The 12,147-nt window shown below is 45.1% G+C and overlaps 1 protein-coding gene across 1 annotated transcript in view; it reads left to right on the forward strand.

Moving 5' to 3' along the window:
• Polr1A (RNA polymerase I subunit RpI1) overlaps nt 1–12,147 on the forward strand; it is a 304,676-nt gene that overhangs the window by 260,823 nt on the left and 31,706 nt on the right. Inside the window, exons 27-28 of the mRNA XM_065452564.2 lie at nt 3,227–3,307; nt 5,623–5,790. Coding sequence (XP_065308636.2) covers nt 3,227–3,307; nt 5,623–5,790 — 249 coding nt within the window. The remainder of the gene's footprint in view (nt 1–3,226; nt 3,308–5,622; nt 5,791–12,147) is intronic.

The raw sequence follows: 12,147 nt of genomic DNA on the forward strand, positions 1-12,147 counted from the left end.
TTCGTAAAGTGGCGAGGTCTCTGTCTGGATTGTCGCTTCGAACAGCGAATGCTCAACCCATTTGCCCTACCGCTGCTTGTACTGCCCATGTGACCATACGGGACGTTTTGTACACGATTGAATTCATAGTTCTTTCATCGTGCTCCCATGCCGTTATTCTAGGAAGGGATTTTCTCTCATGCCACAATGCCATCATCAATTGCGCTCGGGCTGAGATTGAACTTTTCCGCCTTGGTGACCTGTTCTCCGTCGATGCTCACCCTGCCGCTAAAATTGGCGTGAAAGAAGACACCTGCATTCCCCTGTGCTCTTCAGCATTCGTACCAGTCTTCTGTAGTACCATATCCGACAGGACGGTCTTCTTCATGCGCTCTCATCACTTTGTTACCAGAAAAGCACTTCCTTTGCCCTTTGCAGCTCTTGACCTTGCCGCCGGTGTCAGCACGATGCCCATTTACAATCATCTTTCATCGCCGCTATCACTGCTCTGCCACGAATGCCTTGGTTACGTTGAGTCGGTCGATTCAACGCGAATTGTCTCCGTCCTCGACGAAGTGCCTTCTACTGCCGTCCCTGAACTGAGTGCCCTCTCCGTACCCGACTCAACATGGACTGGGGTGTTCAGGCCATTCATCGCCGAAGATCTGACGCATTCGCAGCGATCTCAACTTCTCGCAATCCTTCAGCACTTCCGCCGTTCTTTCGACGTTGCGCAAACATCTCTTGGCCGTGCATCAACAGTTGAGCATTACGTCGACACTGGCTCTCACTCACCGCTGGGACAAAGACCATATCGCGTGTCCGCTATGGAACGTCGCGTCATTGCAGACCAGGTCGATGACATGCTCCGTCGAGGCATCATTCAACCTTTCCAAAGCCCATGGGCCTCTCCCGTGGTCCTCGTCACAAAAAAAAGACGGTTCCATCCGCTTCTGTGTTGATTTTCGACGATTGAACAAGATTACGCTGAAGGACGTCTACCCATTACCATGCATCGATGATGGTCTGGACTGTTTGCAGGGAGCCGAGTTCTTTGCTGGATTAGCGGTCAGGCTACTGGCAGGTTCCGATGGCAGAGGCCGATCCCCGAAAACTGCCTTTGTTACACCAGACGGCTTCTATGAATTCACTGTCATGCTTTCGGACTTTGCAACGCACCTGCTACGTTCGAAAGAATGATGGATAATGTTCTGCGTGGCCTCAAATGGAAAACCTGTCTGCTATTTTGACGACATTGTGGTGTTCGCCCCTGATTTCGCAACGCACCTGCTCCGCCTCCAGCACGCACTCACTTGCTTGACCAATGCCGGGTTGCAACTTAACCTGAAGAAGTGTCAATTTGCAGTTCGTCAGCTCACAATTTTAGGCCATGTCGTGTCAAAGGAGGGCATTCGCCCGGATCCCGAGAAGCTATGTGCTGTTACTGCGTTCCCGAAACCTACCACTATGAAAGAGCTGCACAGTTTTATCGGCCTGACCTTACTTCCGGCGATTCGTTTGAAACTTTGTGTCAATTATATCGCCTCTCACACAGCTCCTTAATGGTGCTAGAGATCTCTCATCATGGTCTCCAGCGTGTGACGACGCCTTCAAAACCTTGCGCCATCTTCTCACGACGGCACTCATTCTTGGCCATTTTGACCCTCAAACGCCAACTGAAATCCATACCGATGCAAGCGGTGTAGGCCTTGGTGCTGTGTTGGCACAGCGTCAACCTGGCCACACAGAATACGTCGTCGCATACGCGAGTCGCACGTTAACCTAGGCGGAGACCAATTACAGCGTTAAAGAAAAGGAGCGTTTCACCATTGTGTGGACGCTTGGCAAGTTTCGCCCATATTTATACGGCCGATCGTTTGACGTAGTGACCGACCACCTTGAACTATGTTGGCTGTCGATGCTCAAAGATCCATCGGGCCGCCTTGCCCGCTGGGCATTGCGAATCCAAGAATATGACATCCGCGTGGTTTACCGTTCCGGGCGAAAGCACTCCGACGCTGATGCGCTATCCCGATCGCCGCTTCCCCCGAAGGCCAGTCACGACTCCTCCTGCGAGTGCACATTATCCTCTCTGGACGTTGACACTATCACTGCTGCACAGCGTAATGATCCCTGAAGTGCATCTCTGCTCGACCTTCTCTCAAATATGTCGAAAGTTCCGGCATCACGTACACTTCAGCACCAAGTTCCTCATTTTGCGATTCGAGACCAGCTACTATATTGACGCAACTATGAGCCAGAGGGACGCACCTGTTTACTCATCATTCCGAGAATCTTGCTCCTTTATAGTATTAAATTGTGGGGTGTAACGTCCCAAAGCTGCAAAGTGGGCTACCAACGAGGCTGTAATGGATGGCTAGGTTAGGTATGATGACATTGCTCATAAAAAAGTAAGCAAGAGCTGTGCTTGTTTTCTTTCATCTGCACTCAGTGCATAGCAGTTGCAAGAGCAGAGCGAGCTGATGTGTCATGCATGACAAGGTAGTGAAACCGAAACTGATTCATAGAAACAAGTGTTTTGGTAAGTTGCAAAGATTCAGGATACTCTGATGCTCCCTGGAATTTTCTTGTATGGTTTAGAGTGTTCAGACCTTCATATAACATATATGAAAAATTGTCATGTAAAAAATGTAGTGTCGTGAATCCTTTTAAGCTGGCTTCACATGCGGGGACAGTCTGGCTTTGCTCTGTGGGCCAAGCACCCACGGGATCACTTCACAAAGGCTCCACCAGGCAAGGTTGCATTCATACAGTTCGAGGTCTGCCCACAGAATTCGTGTGTTGACTCTAGACTACAACGCTTACATGTGTAACCAAAGCACTGGAGAAGAGAGCGTTCATTTCTGAGTCTGGCTCAGGTTGTTGTAGTTGTGTTTGCCGCCAACAAACCAACTAAGTGAAAACTTGCTTTTGCAATTGTGAACAGGATTCTGCACCAGGTGGCTAGCCTCGTGAGGCAGAACAGTCTGACCCATGTTAACAGACTTGACACTGAGTAGGCTGGACAGAGGACAGACTGCCAAATGGACTAACAGAAATGGCAGCCAGCATTTTTAATCTGGCGTGCAAGCGGAGAAGGCTGGACGCTGCGAGTGGAGCCCGTTTTTATGATATGTTTTTATTTCATGTTATAAGCTGCTCACTGCCGAAATTCCCGCTCCTGCCTGTCATGCCAGTAGTCCTTTTTAAATGCTTGACTTTTCTTCTATTTGCATGTGGCCAACAGTCAGTTGTGAAGTACAACACTTGGGTTCTGGAGTATGACTATGACGACGCCAAGGAGGAGTGGTGTACGTTTACGTTCCAGGTGAGCCAGCTTTTGGTGTGGCCTGCTTGGGAGTGGACCTGTGCATGCTTCTTTTTTGTCCTGTCCTATAGCTGGCACACTGTTGTTCACAGATTATGAATGTGATGTAGCTTAGAACGGAGGATGTGAGACGAGACAAAATTAGCACACAAGGTAATCTTCGTTCCGCATCTATCGTGCTACAGTACGTCATTCTCCATCAAAGCCAACCAGCCAAATTTTCTGTTCTGCTGTGATTATGAATGGCCATTATGATTATTATGAGGTACTAGGCCAGTGTTGGCCTTTGGTGTCCTTTTAGCTCTGCTTTTCAAGAAGTTGTGCCTTGTGTACGGATGCTACTGCCACTGACTTATGATGAACACCTCGAACACCTCTGTCCTCACGAGCACAACAGGAGAAACCTGGAATATAGGATAAGGGCCAGATGCCCGAAGTACTGTGGGACTGGACAATGAATCGGTAATGCTATCTGAAATGGTGAAATCGGCAGAGAAAGTGGAAAGTTTGCTTTCACGAGAATTTCATTCTCGTAAAACAAGACAGCAGAGACTGAGGATGCACTGAAAAAAAATTAAAGTTTACTGTCAAACTTTTATTAGCCTACTTTGGTGAGCTGTGCCTGAGGTCGTCCAGTCTAGAACCACTTTGCTGACAGCAGAAAGTGTGGTGCATGAGTTGGTCAGTGCTGGCATGAAGCGGTATTCTCAGCCATATGGTCAATTTTGAGAGAGTTCACCTGACTCGGCACCAGTTGCACCAATGCCTATGAGCAGCTTTGGGCTCATGAGCAGCTTTTACTTTGTGAAAATTTCTTGTTCACTGGCCTCTCACGTTCAAAAGCATTCGGTTTGTCTTTTGTAAAATTTTTAACACCACATTACTACATGTTAGCGCATTTCTTGCACTGTATTTTTTGTATATGTATTCATGTATGTATTCTAATTATTGTATAATCTTTGAGTGTACTCTCCCCCCTTACACAATGCCTCTAGGGGCCTGTTTAATAAAAAGTAAAAAGAGCAGTGTTCCTGCAGTGCTATGCATGCTGTCTTTATGCCAGGAATGCTGTTGCTCATTCACATAGAATGGCGTCACTGTAGACGTCGACGCACCCGGTGCCGAGTCAATGAAATCTTGCAAAAGTGATCGACCGAAAATGCGGTTGTTTCCCGACAAATGTTCGTCTGGCAATGTGAAATCCTCACATAATGATTGCTGGGGTGTACTGAAACCAGGGTGCTTGAATTGAGGGCCGTATTTTCATGTCCTCACTTTCAGTGATGCGACACTGCCCCTATTCTCAATCACAGCTGCTCATGCAATGGCCTTCATCTCATGCGCATTAACAAGTTCGCGTCGGTGGACTTGCTTTGTTTTTTCTACAAACCACAGACAAACTTAATGCACACCAAGCTTCACAATATGCATGCATTATGCATGGTACACAAATTATGTTTCACTACAGGTAGGCAGCGATCTGGCCATGCCATTTGAAATGGGCAATCGAGAATTAAGATGGCAGCCACAATATGTTTCTGGTATCTGAAATCACTTTTGGCACTTCACTGTATCTGTTAACAAAAACTGGTGGCACCCACACAAGCGTGCCGTGGCAGTATTTTATGCAATTTAAGTTGGCTGAAAATGCGTTTGCACACTTTTTGTACTTCAGGTTAGCATTACGTGGGTAGGTAATGTGGTGACTAACATTCTGACAAATTTCGTTAATGTGGGATTGCGGTTTAGTGACATTTGGTTGTCGGAAGATGCGAAATGCATTGAATGCTATGGGCGATTGCCAGCGATGTGAAAACATTTTGTTGTGGCGAGAATTTCATTGCCTCAGGCTTTTGTTATTACGAGTTTCAACTGTACTGTAAGTTCACTGCCAATTTTACTTCAGTATTATTTATAAATTCATGACTCACTACCTTATAGAAAACACTGGCATCATTTTATTTAGATTTGAGTTACACATTTATTATGATATGTAGCTTGATTTAGTATCCTTATGTGGTTTTTGTGTTTTCATAGTTATATTCCACTATATATGTCTTTAGGCATACATATCATGCCTATATATAAACTTTGCTCACTACTGTAATATTTATTTTTTCTCACTGTTAGTGTTAGCAAGAGGTCTTGCCCTTACAGTACTTAGCTTTGAGACCTATTTCTATATATACTATTCCATACCTGAATGTATTATGGATAACAAAATAAATAAATTGAAAATAACCTTTACTAACACATACTTCAAGACATCTGTAGTAAGGGATCCAATTCAGATGTTTTTTATTCCTTTATTCCAGCTTGAGCTTAAAGGGAGCAAATTTGACTTCACCTCGCTGGTGGAAGAAGAGTCTGCAAAAGCAGTGTTCCATTCCGTGCCTAGCATTACACGGGCCTTCCTAGTCAAGGACACCAAGGACAAGTCGGGGTGTGGAAAGATGCTGCAGACAGAAGGGGTCAACTTTGTGGTGAGTCCTTTTCCTCTGTTTTGACTTCATTCATTTTTTTTGCTGAAACAAGCCCAGTGTTGCGCGCTTCTCCAATTCAATTTTTGATCATGTGGGCAGGCTGTCTTGGTCTGTGACTCAAGCATTTTCTAGATTTTGTGTTCTACAGTGTCTAGTTAACACGCTTATGAAATGCCATATATGTCTGCACAATCCTTTTCATGCTTAGAAATCAACTGTAACACCATGCATTAAGGTGGCACAGTTGATTGATGTGCACTGAGTTGGAGCTATCAGTAGTCTGCTGTACGAAGTTGTTGTGGTAACTTCAGCATGGTTAGATAGCATTTCATGTCGCTGTTGTCTGCAGTGAAGGCATCAGTTTTTTACCACGTGAGTTTGGCTGGATGTGTCATGAGCACAAGACACATGTGCTTCCAATAGTAGGACTGTGATTAAGTGTATTTTCAAGTTTAAATTAACCTAAGTAGTGTGACTAGCCAGCATCAATACATAGGCCATGCAGCCTTTAATCTTGATCTTATATGTTAAACATGTAGTGTTTGACTGTGCATGATATATGCCACAGAGAAATGTGTTATTGGTTGTTTATTCGTTATAAAAGTGACAGAGGAAATTGCTGCTGGCTGCACTGTAACTGTTTAGCTGACTCTGCTGACTCCTGAACGTCAATCAGCACGGGGGTTTGTAGTGGGGGAGTAAAAGACAACAGCAGAAAGGATAGTATATATGGTAAGGCGAAAAAGACCATCTACAGTGTTTGTGGCTAGTCTAAATCGTTCACCTTAGTTCACGTGTTTGACACTGCAGATTGTGTTTGTCTACAGCCTTGCGCCCAGTCATGGTATATGTAGAGCCCCAGCTGCTCTAGAAAGTAGGGGTGGGCAAATACTCGAATATCACTGAATCATATTGAATAGTGAAAGTTAGAATAATTTGATTCAGAAATCAAATATCTACTATTTGATTTTTTTGAATATTCTATATATGTATATACTCACTGAATAAACTGAATTTTTTTCCCGAAATACCAAAGAAAAGTAAGTTGAAGAGCAGGGGGGGGGGGTGCATTTATTATGCAGGGTGAAATTTATGGGAACCTTTTTGAAACAGCAAAAATTGAAAAGTGATGGTAATGTAAATGAGGTTGGAGTTTACAAGTGTATTTTTGTCTGCATGTTTTCATATGATACATCGTGAGAACAGCACAGAACTATTGGAGTGTGCACACATGCAAGCACACCTCACTGTTCCACATCAACTGCTGACGATGGTAGATTTGGCAGCGTCACCTAATGATAACAGAAATGATTTGAAAAATGTTTTGGGTAACTTCCCAGTGCAGTAAAAATACACCTATACTATTTGCAAACCGTAACAGCGTTTTTATTGCACTTGACTGCATCTTAACCACCAGACCTGTCGTCCAGGTATCTGGCCGCTTCATCCACATTGTGGTTCCACAACAGCTCATCCTTTCAGCCGCTTCCGGCCATCTGCCGTTATCACAACCCATCTGCCTTTTGGCATTACAGTGAAATCTCAATATAACGAACTACAGGGGACCATGGTAAATTGTTAATTATTCTGAATGATTATTATACTGAAAGCCCTAAAATTAACCATTCTGCCCACCAACCACCAACCATCAGTTCATAAGTTGCCACTATATATGAGCTATCCACAAAAATGATGCTGTTGGCCCTCGGCATGCACTGTTGCTCTTTTCCATAGATTCCGCCATCACGCACCACCGAAGCAATGTATAGTAAGAGTGACGGGCACAAAACAGATGTTGACGCTTAGAAACCTACCGACAAGGTAGCTACATGTCGCCTCCAAAGCGCAATGTTTGTTGCTTTTTGTTTGTTTTTTACATTTCTTGCCATGGACACCACAACTGTCTCGCCTGATGCGGGCACCTGAGCTATGTCAACGTGCAAGCACATATAAGCAACACCGTCTCTAAACTGCAAAGTGTGACCGTGTGGCATCCCCACGTGTACGGAGGGGACATTTCACCGCATGCGTAGCTAGTATGGCCGCAGAAAGAAGTGCGAAAGAAAGAGGCGGTCACAGAAAGAAGTGTGAATGAAGGAAGAGACGCACCTCCATTGTTAGGCGACACCTCTCTGGGCGGACCCTGCAAGGGCATCTGCATCAGCAGGCGTTTGGTGTGTTGTGACATCACATACCCAAGCACACGAGGGTTGGGCTCTCCCGCATGTAGCCGTGCGCGCATTAGCCGTGTCTGGGGAAAGGGGGATCCTGGAGGTTGAGCTGATGCTGGGTGTTTGGACGTTTAAGGCCCCCTGGCGGAGGCAACACACTTCTTTGGCCTCTGCTTCACACGACGGCACCTCCAGACTGACCCGCCTGGAGGAAATTGGCAGTCTCTTTTCCCTGTTTTCCTCTCAAATCTTCCATCTTTCTCTCTTGTCTTTTCCTCTTTTCTGTCTTCTTTTCACTTCTTCTCACTTCTGTATTCTGGGTGGCAAGGGTTATCGTGGTGTAAATATGCAACCTTGGGTATTTTATATTAGGTTACAGCAGCGATGCATGGTTGGCATCTGCAGCTATTCTCCCGACCCTGTAGCGTCCCCTTGTTGGGCTTGGTAGTGGGTGGCCACTATCGCCGCTGAATTTTCCAATTTTTTTTATGGCAAATGCTTTTCCCCCACTGCCTGATCGCTCCCTGAAGAGGGGGCGCAGCGATGAACCGTTCAACTTTTATTCAACGTTCAACCGAAAGAGTCTTTTCCCAAATACCACGTTGTTCACATTCAGCGTGAAACTAAGACAGTCCAAATGATGCCACCATTTCTTGTAGCCAAATTTCTCACTGAAGCAATAGGCCCAGGTTATAACGTAACGAAGATGGGAAGTGGCGATCTTCTGCTCGAAGTTTGCAACAAGCCACAGTACGACAAGCTCTCGAAACTTGCAGCATTTGGGGACATTAGCGTTTCAGTTGGTCCACACAGGTTGATGAACGCAGTGTGCGGTGTCATCTCGGAAGATGACTTTTTGAACTTTGCAAAAGTGAATTACTAGAGGATGGCAAGAACAGAATGTTGTCAAGGTGCAAAGGATAAAAACAAAGCAAGATGACAAAGAAATACCAACTAGGCATGTAATTATCACTTTTGGAACCAGCATTCTTCCTGAATCAATTGAAACCAGTTACTGTAAGCTTCGTGTTAGACCGTACATCCCAAATCTACATCGATGCATCAAGTGCCAGTGTTTCGGGCATGGGCTGCAAACCTGCAGGGGGCGGACTGCTTGTGCCAAGTGCAGCTTCACTGAACACTCTCCTTCCTGAGCATTGCACTTCAGCAACCCACTGTGCCAACTGTGAAGGAGACCACCCTGCTTACTCGCGATCCTGCCCCTCGTGGAAAAAAGAAAAACAAATAATAGAACTCAAGGTGAAACTAAATCTATCTCTCCCAGAGGCACATAAGTGTTTCTATTCAAACAATCAGTCTAGTCCTTCCTATGCCGATGTGGCGCGCCAGGGGGCAGCACCACGTTATTCGGCGGCTGCCCAAGTCACATGGAAAGTGACGGTGGTCACGCCATCAGGCCCCCTGACTGGAACAGCGAGCGCTGTTCCATCCCCCGCAAAAGAGGGCCAGCAGACTCCTGAGCCTGCTGTACCCAGGGCCACCGCCTGTGCAGATCGGCCTAAAACACCACTTCAGATGAGGTGATGGATACGAGCACAACTCTGGCGCCTCAGACGCTCAAGGAATGGCGCAGCTCCCTTGATGCGCCAGGAAGAAAAATCACATATCACGGGGCCTGGAAAGGTCTCGTGAGCTAATCTAATCTAATCTCGCAGGCACACAGCACAAAACATATATTATGGATACACAGATATTACAGTGAAATGTGAGGGGTTTACTCCACAACCTAGACGACATTAAGGAACTCTTGCATAACTACACTCCAAAGGCGCTATGTGTCCAAGATGCTGTGTGTCCTTCACGAACTTTCTCCGGCAGTATGCCATTTACCAAAAAGACCATAACGAGGCCCTTGCCTCGTCAGACGGTGTGGCAATAGTAGTAGATGAGAGTGTTGCTTGTTGGCAGTTACATCTTAAAATGCCCCTAGAGGCAGTTGCGGTCTGTGCGGTACTCTTTAATAAGTTGGTCACAATTACCTCTCTATAGTACATCCCCCTGAACTACCATTTTTCAAAAACAGTATTTCACAGCTTTATCTATGAACTTCCGGAACCTTATATTGTCCTGGGAGATTTTAATGCTTTGAGGAGGTTGCCATTGTGATGTCAGAGGATGCTTAGTAGAAAACTTCCTCTTCACTACACATGCTTGCTTGCTTAATGGGAAAGACCTTACATTCTACAGTGCCACAAACAAAACATTCTCATCTATTGATTGAAGCATCACACTGAGTCCACTCTTGCTGCATCTGGAGTGGAACGCGATTAAGAATCTGTACAGCAATGACCATTTTCCTGTCGCCGTAAAACTAACAAAAGATGTAGAGTGCTCTCCACATGTCTCCCAGTGGAAAGTCGATTGTGCCGACTGGACGCGATACAGGGAACTCACGCATTTGACCTGGAATGACATCTGTACACTTTCTATCGATGATGCAGGGACATATTTCACGGCGTTTATAGTTGACGCAGTGTCAATATGTATCCCCATAACAAATGGATTGCCCTGTAAGCGACGTGTTCCCTGGTGGAACGACGAGTGTAAGGAAGCACGTAGAATTCATAGTGAAATATTTAGCGCACACAATTGACAAGGACACAGTGAAGGGGGACACACGCTTACTCACAACTGTTTTATTTTCGGAAAGATGCAGAACGTATACGTACCCCAGCTATCAGAGCTGAGCATGTGCAACAAGAGTCGTCAGTAAAACAGAAACAGATTAAAAACAGATTAAGAAGGTTCAACCAGCATTTAAAAAAGCAAATTAATTTTCAGTGAATTTGGTGCATTCACTGAAAATGCTCACATCAGTTCTGTTGTAGCACGTAGAAATTAAAATAATGCTTGGAGCCACCTTCCAGATTCACCAACTACGGAGAACCTGATCATTTTCAAGAAAGTAAAGTCTGAGGGTAGAAGAACACGGTGCCGTGCCAAAAGGGGCAGCTGGCAAAGATTAATTTCCAGCATGAACTCTTATACTGACGAAAAAAAAGCCTGGAACAGAGTGAACAAAATCAAAGGTTGCCAAACTCATCCTCTATCAGTAGTAAACACGCAGGGAAATACTCTTGAGGATAAAGCTGATTGTCCAGGGGCACATTTTTAGTACATTTCTAGCTCATTGCATCACTCAGATACATTCCTGAGGTACCAAAAACAAGCCGAGTGACTGTTTCTGGATCGGAAAGGCAAACGAAGTGAATCCTGCAACCGCCCTTTTAACATGGCGGAATTTCAGGCTGCACTACATTGTTGTAATAAGTCGGCCCCTGGAAACGATCGACTGGTTTACGAGACGATTGAACACCTACACCCCGAAGCACACAAAACACTCCTACCTCTTTTTAACGCTATATATTCTCTGCCAGCTACAATCCGTTCGCCTGGAAGCAAGCATTCATAATCCCTATTCTGAAAGAGAGCAAAGGCCCCTCTTTGACAGCAGCTACAGGCCTATAGCTCTAACAAGTTGCCTATGTAAGCTTTTTGAGAAAATGACTAACTGGCGCATGATCTATTTTCTTCAAAGCAGCAAGACACTAGATCTTTTGCAGTGTGGCTTCAGGGAACATAGATCCACAACAGATGAACTTGTCCGCATCGAGACAAATATGCAGGATGCCTTTGTGCACAAACAGTTTTTCTTATCAGTATTTTTAGACATAGAGAAAGCATATGATACCACTTGGCGTTTTGAAATCCTTCGTGATCTAGCTGGAATGGGCGTCTGAGGCAACTTGCTAAACTTGATTCAAAGTTATCTGTGCAACCGCACATTTCATGTTCGGTTTGGTAGCATCCTGTCTAGTCTATGTACTCAGGAAACTGGTGCGCCAGAAGGCGCAGTGCTGAGTTGTACTCTGTTTGTTGTAAAAATTAACTCGCTTCATACTATCACACCATGTACAATGTTTTATTCGGTATATGTGGATGATATCTGTATAGGTTACAAATCATGTAATCTTAGTATCTGCAAGCGACAAGTGTAGCTTGGCCTGAATAAATTGTCTTAAGTGAGCAGACGACAACGGTTTTAAACTAAACCCTCAAAAAAGTATGTGCATTCTCTTCTCGAATAAGAGAGGTGTAATACCGGAGCCCGTTATTGATCTTAATGGAGAATGGCTATCTGTGAGCCATGAACATAAATTTCTAA

Source organism: Dermacentor albipictus, chromosome 9, assembly GCF_038994185.2.
Source record: "Dermacentor albipictus isolate Rhodes 1998 colony chromosome 9, USDA_Dalb.pri_finalv2, whole genome shotgun sequence".
Lineage (NCBI taxonomy): Eukaryota > Metazoa > Arthropoda > Arachnida > Ixodida > Ixodidae > Dermacentor > Dermacentor albipictus.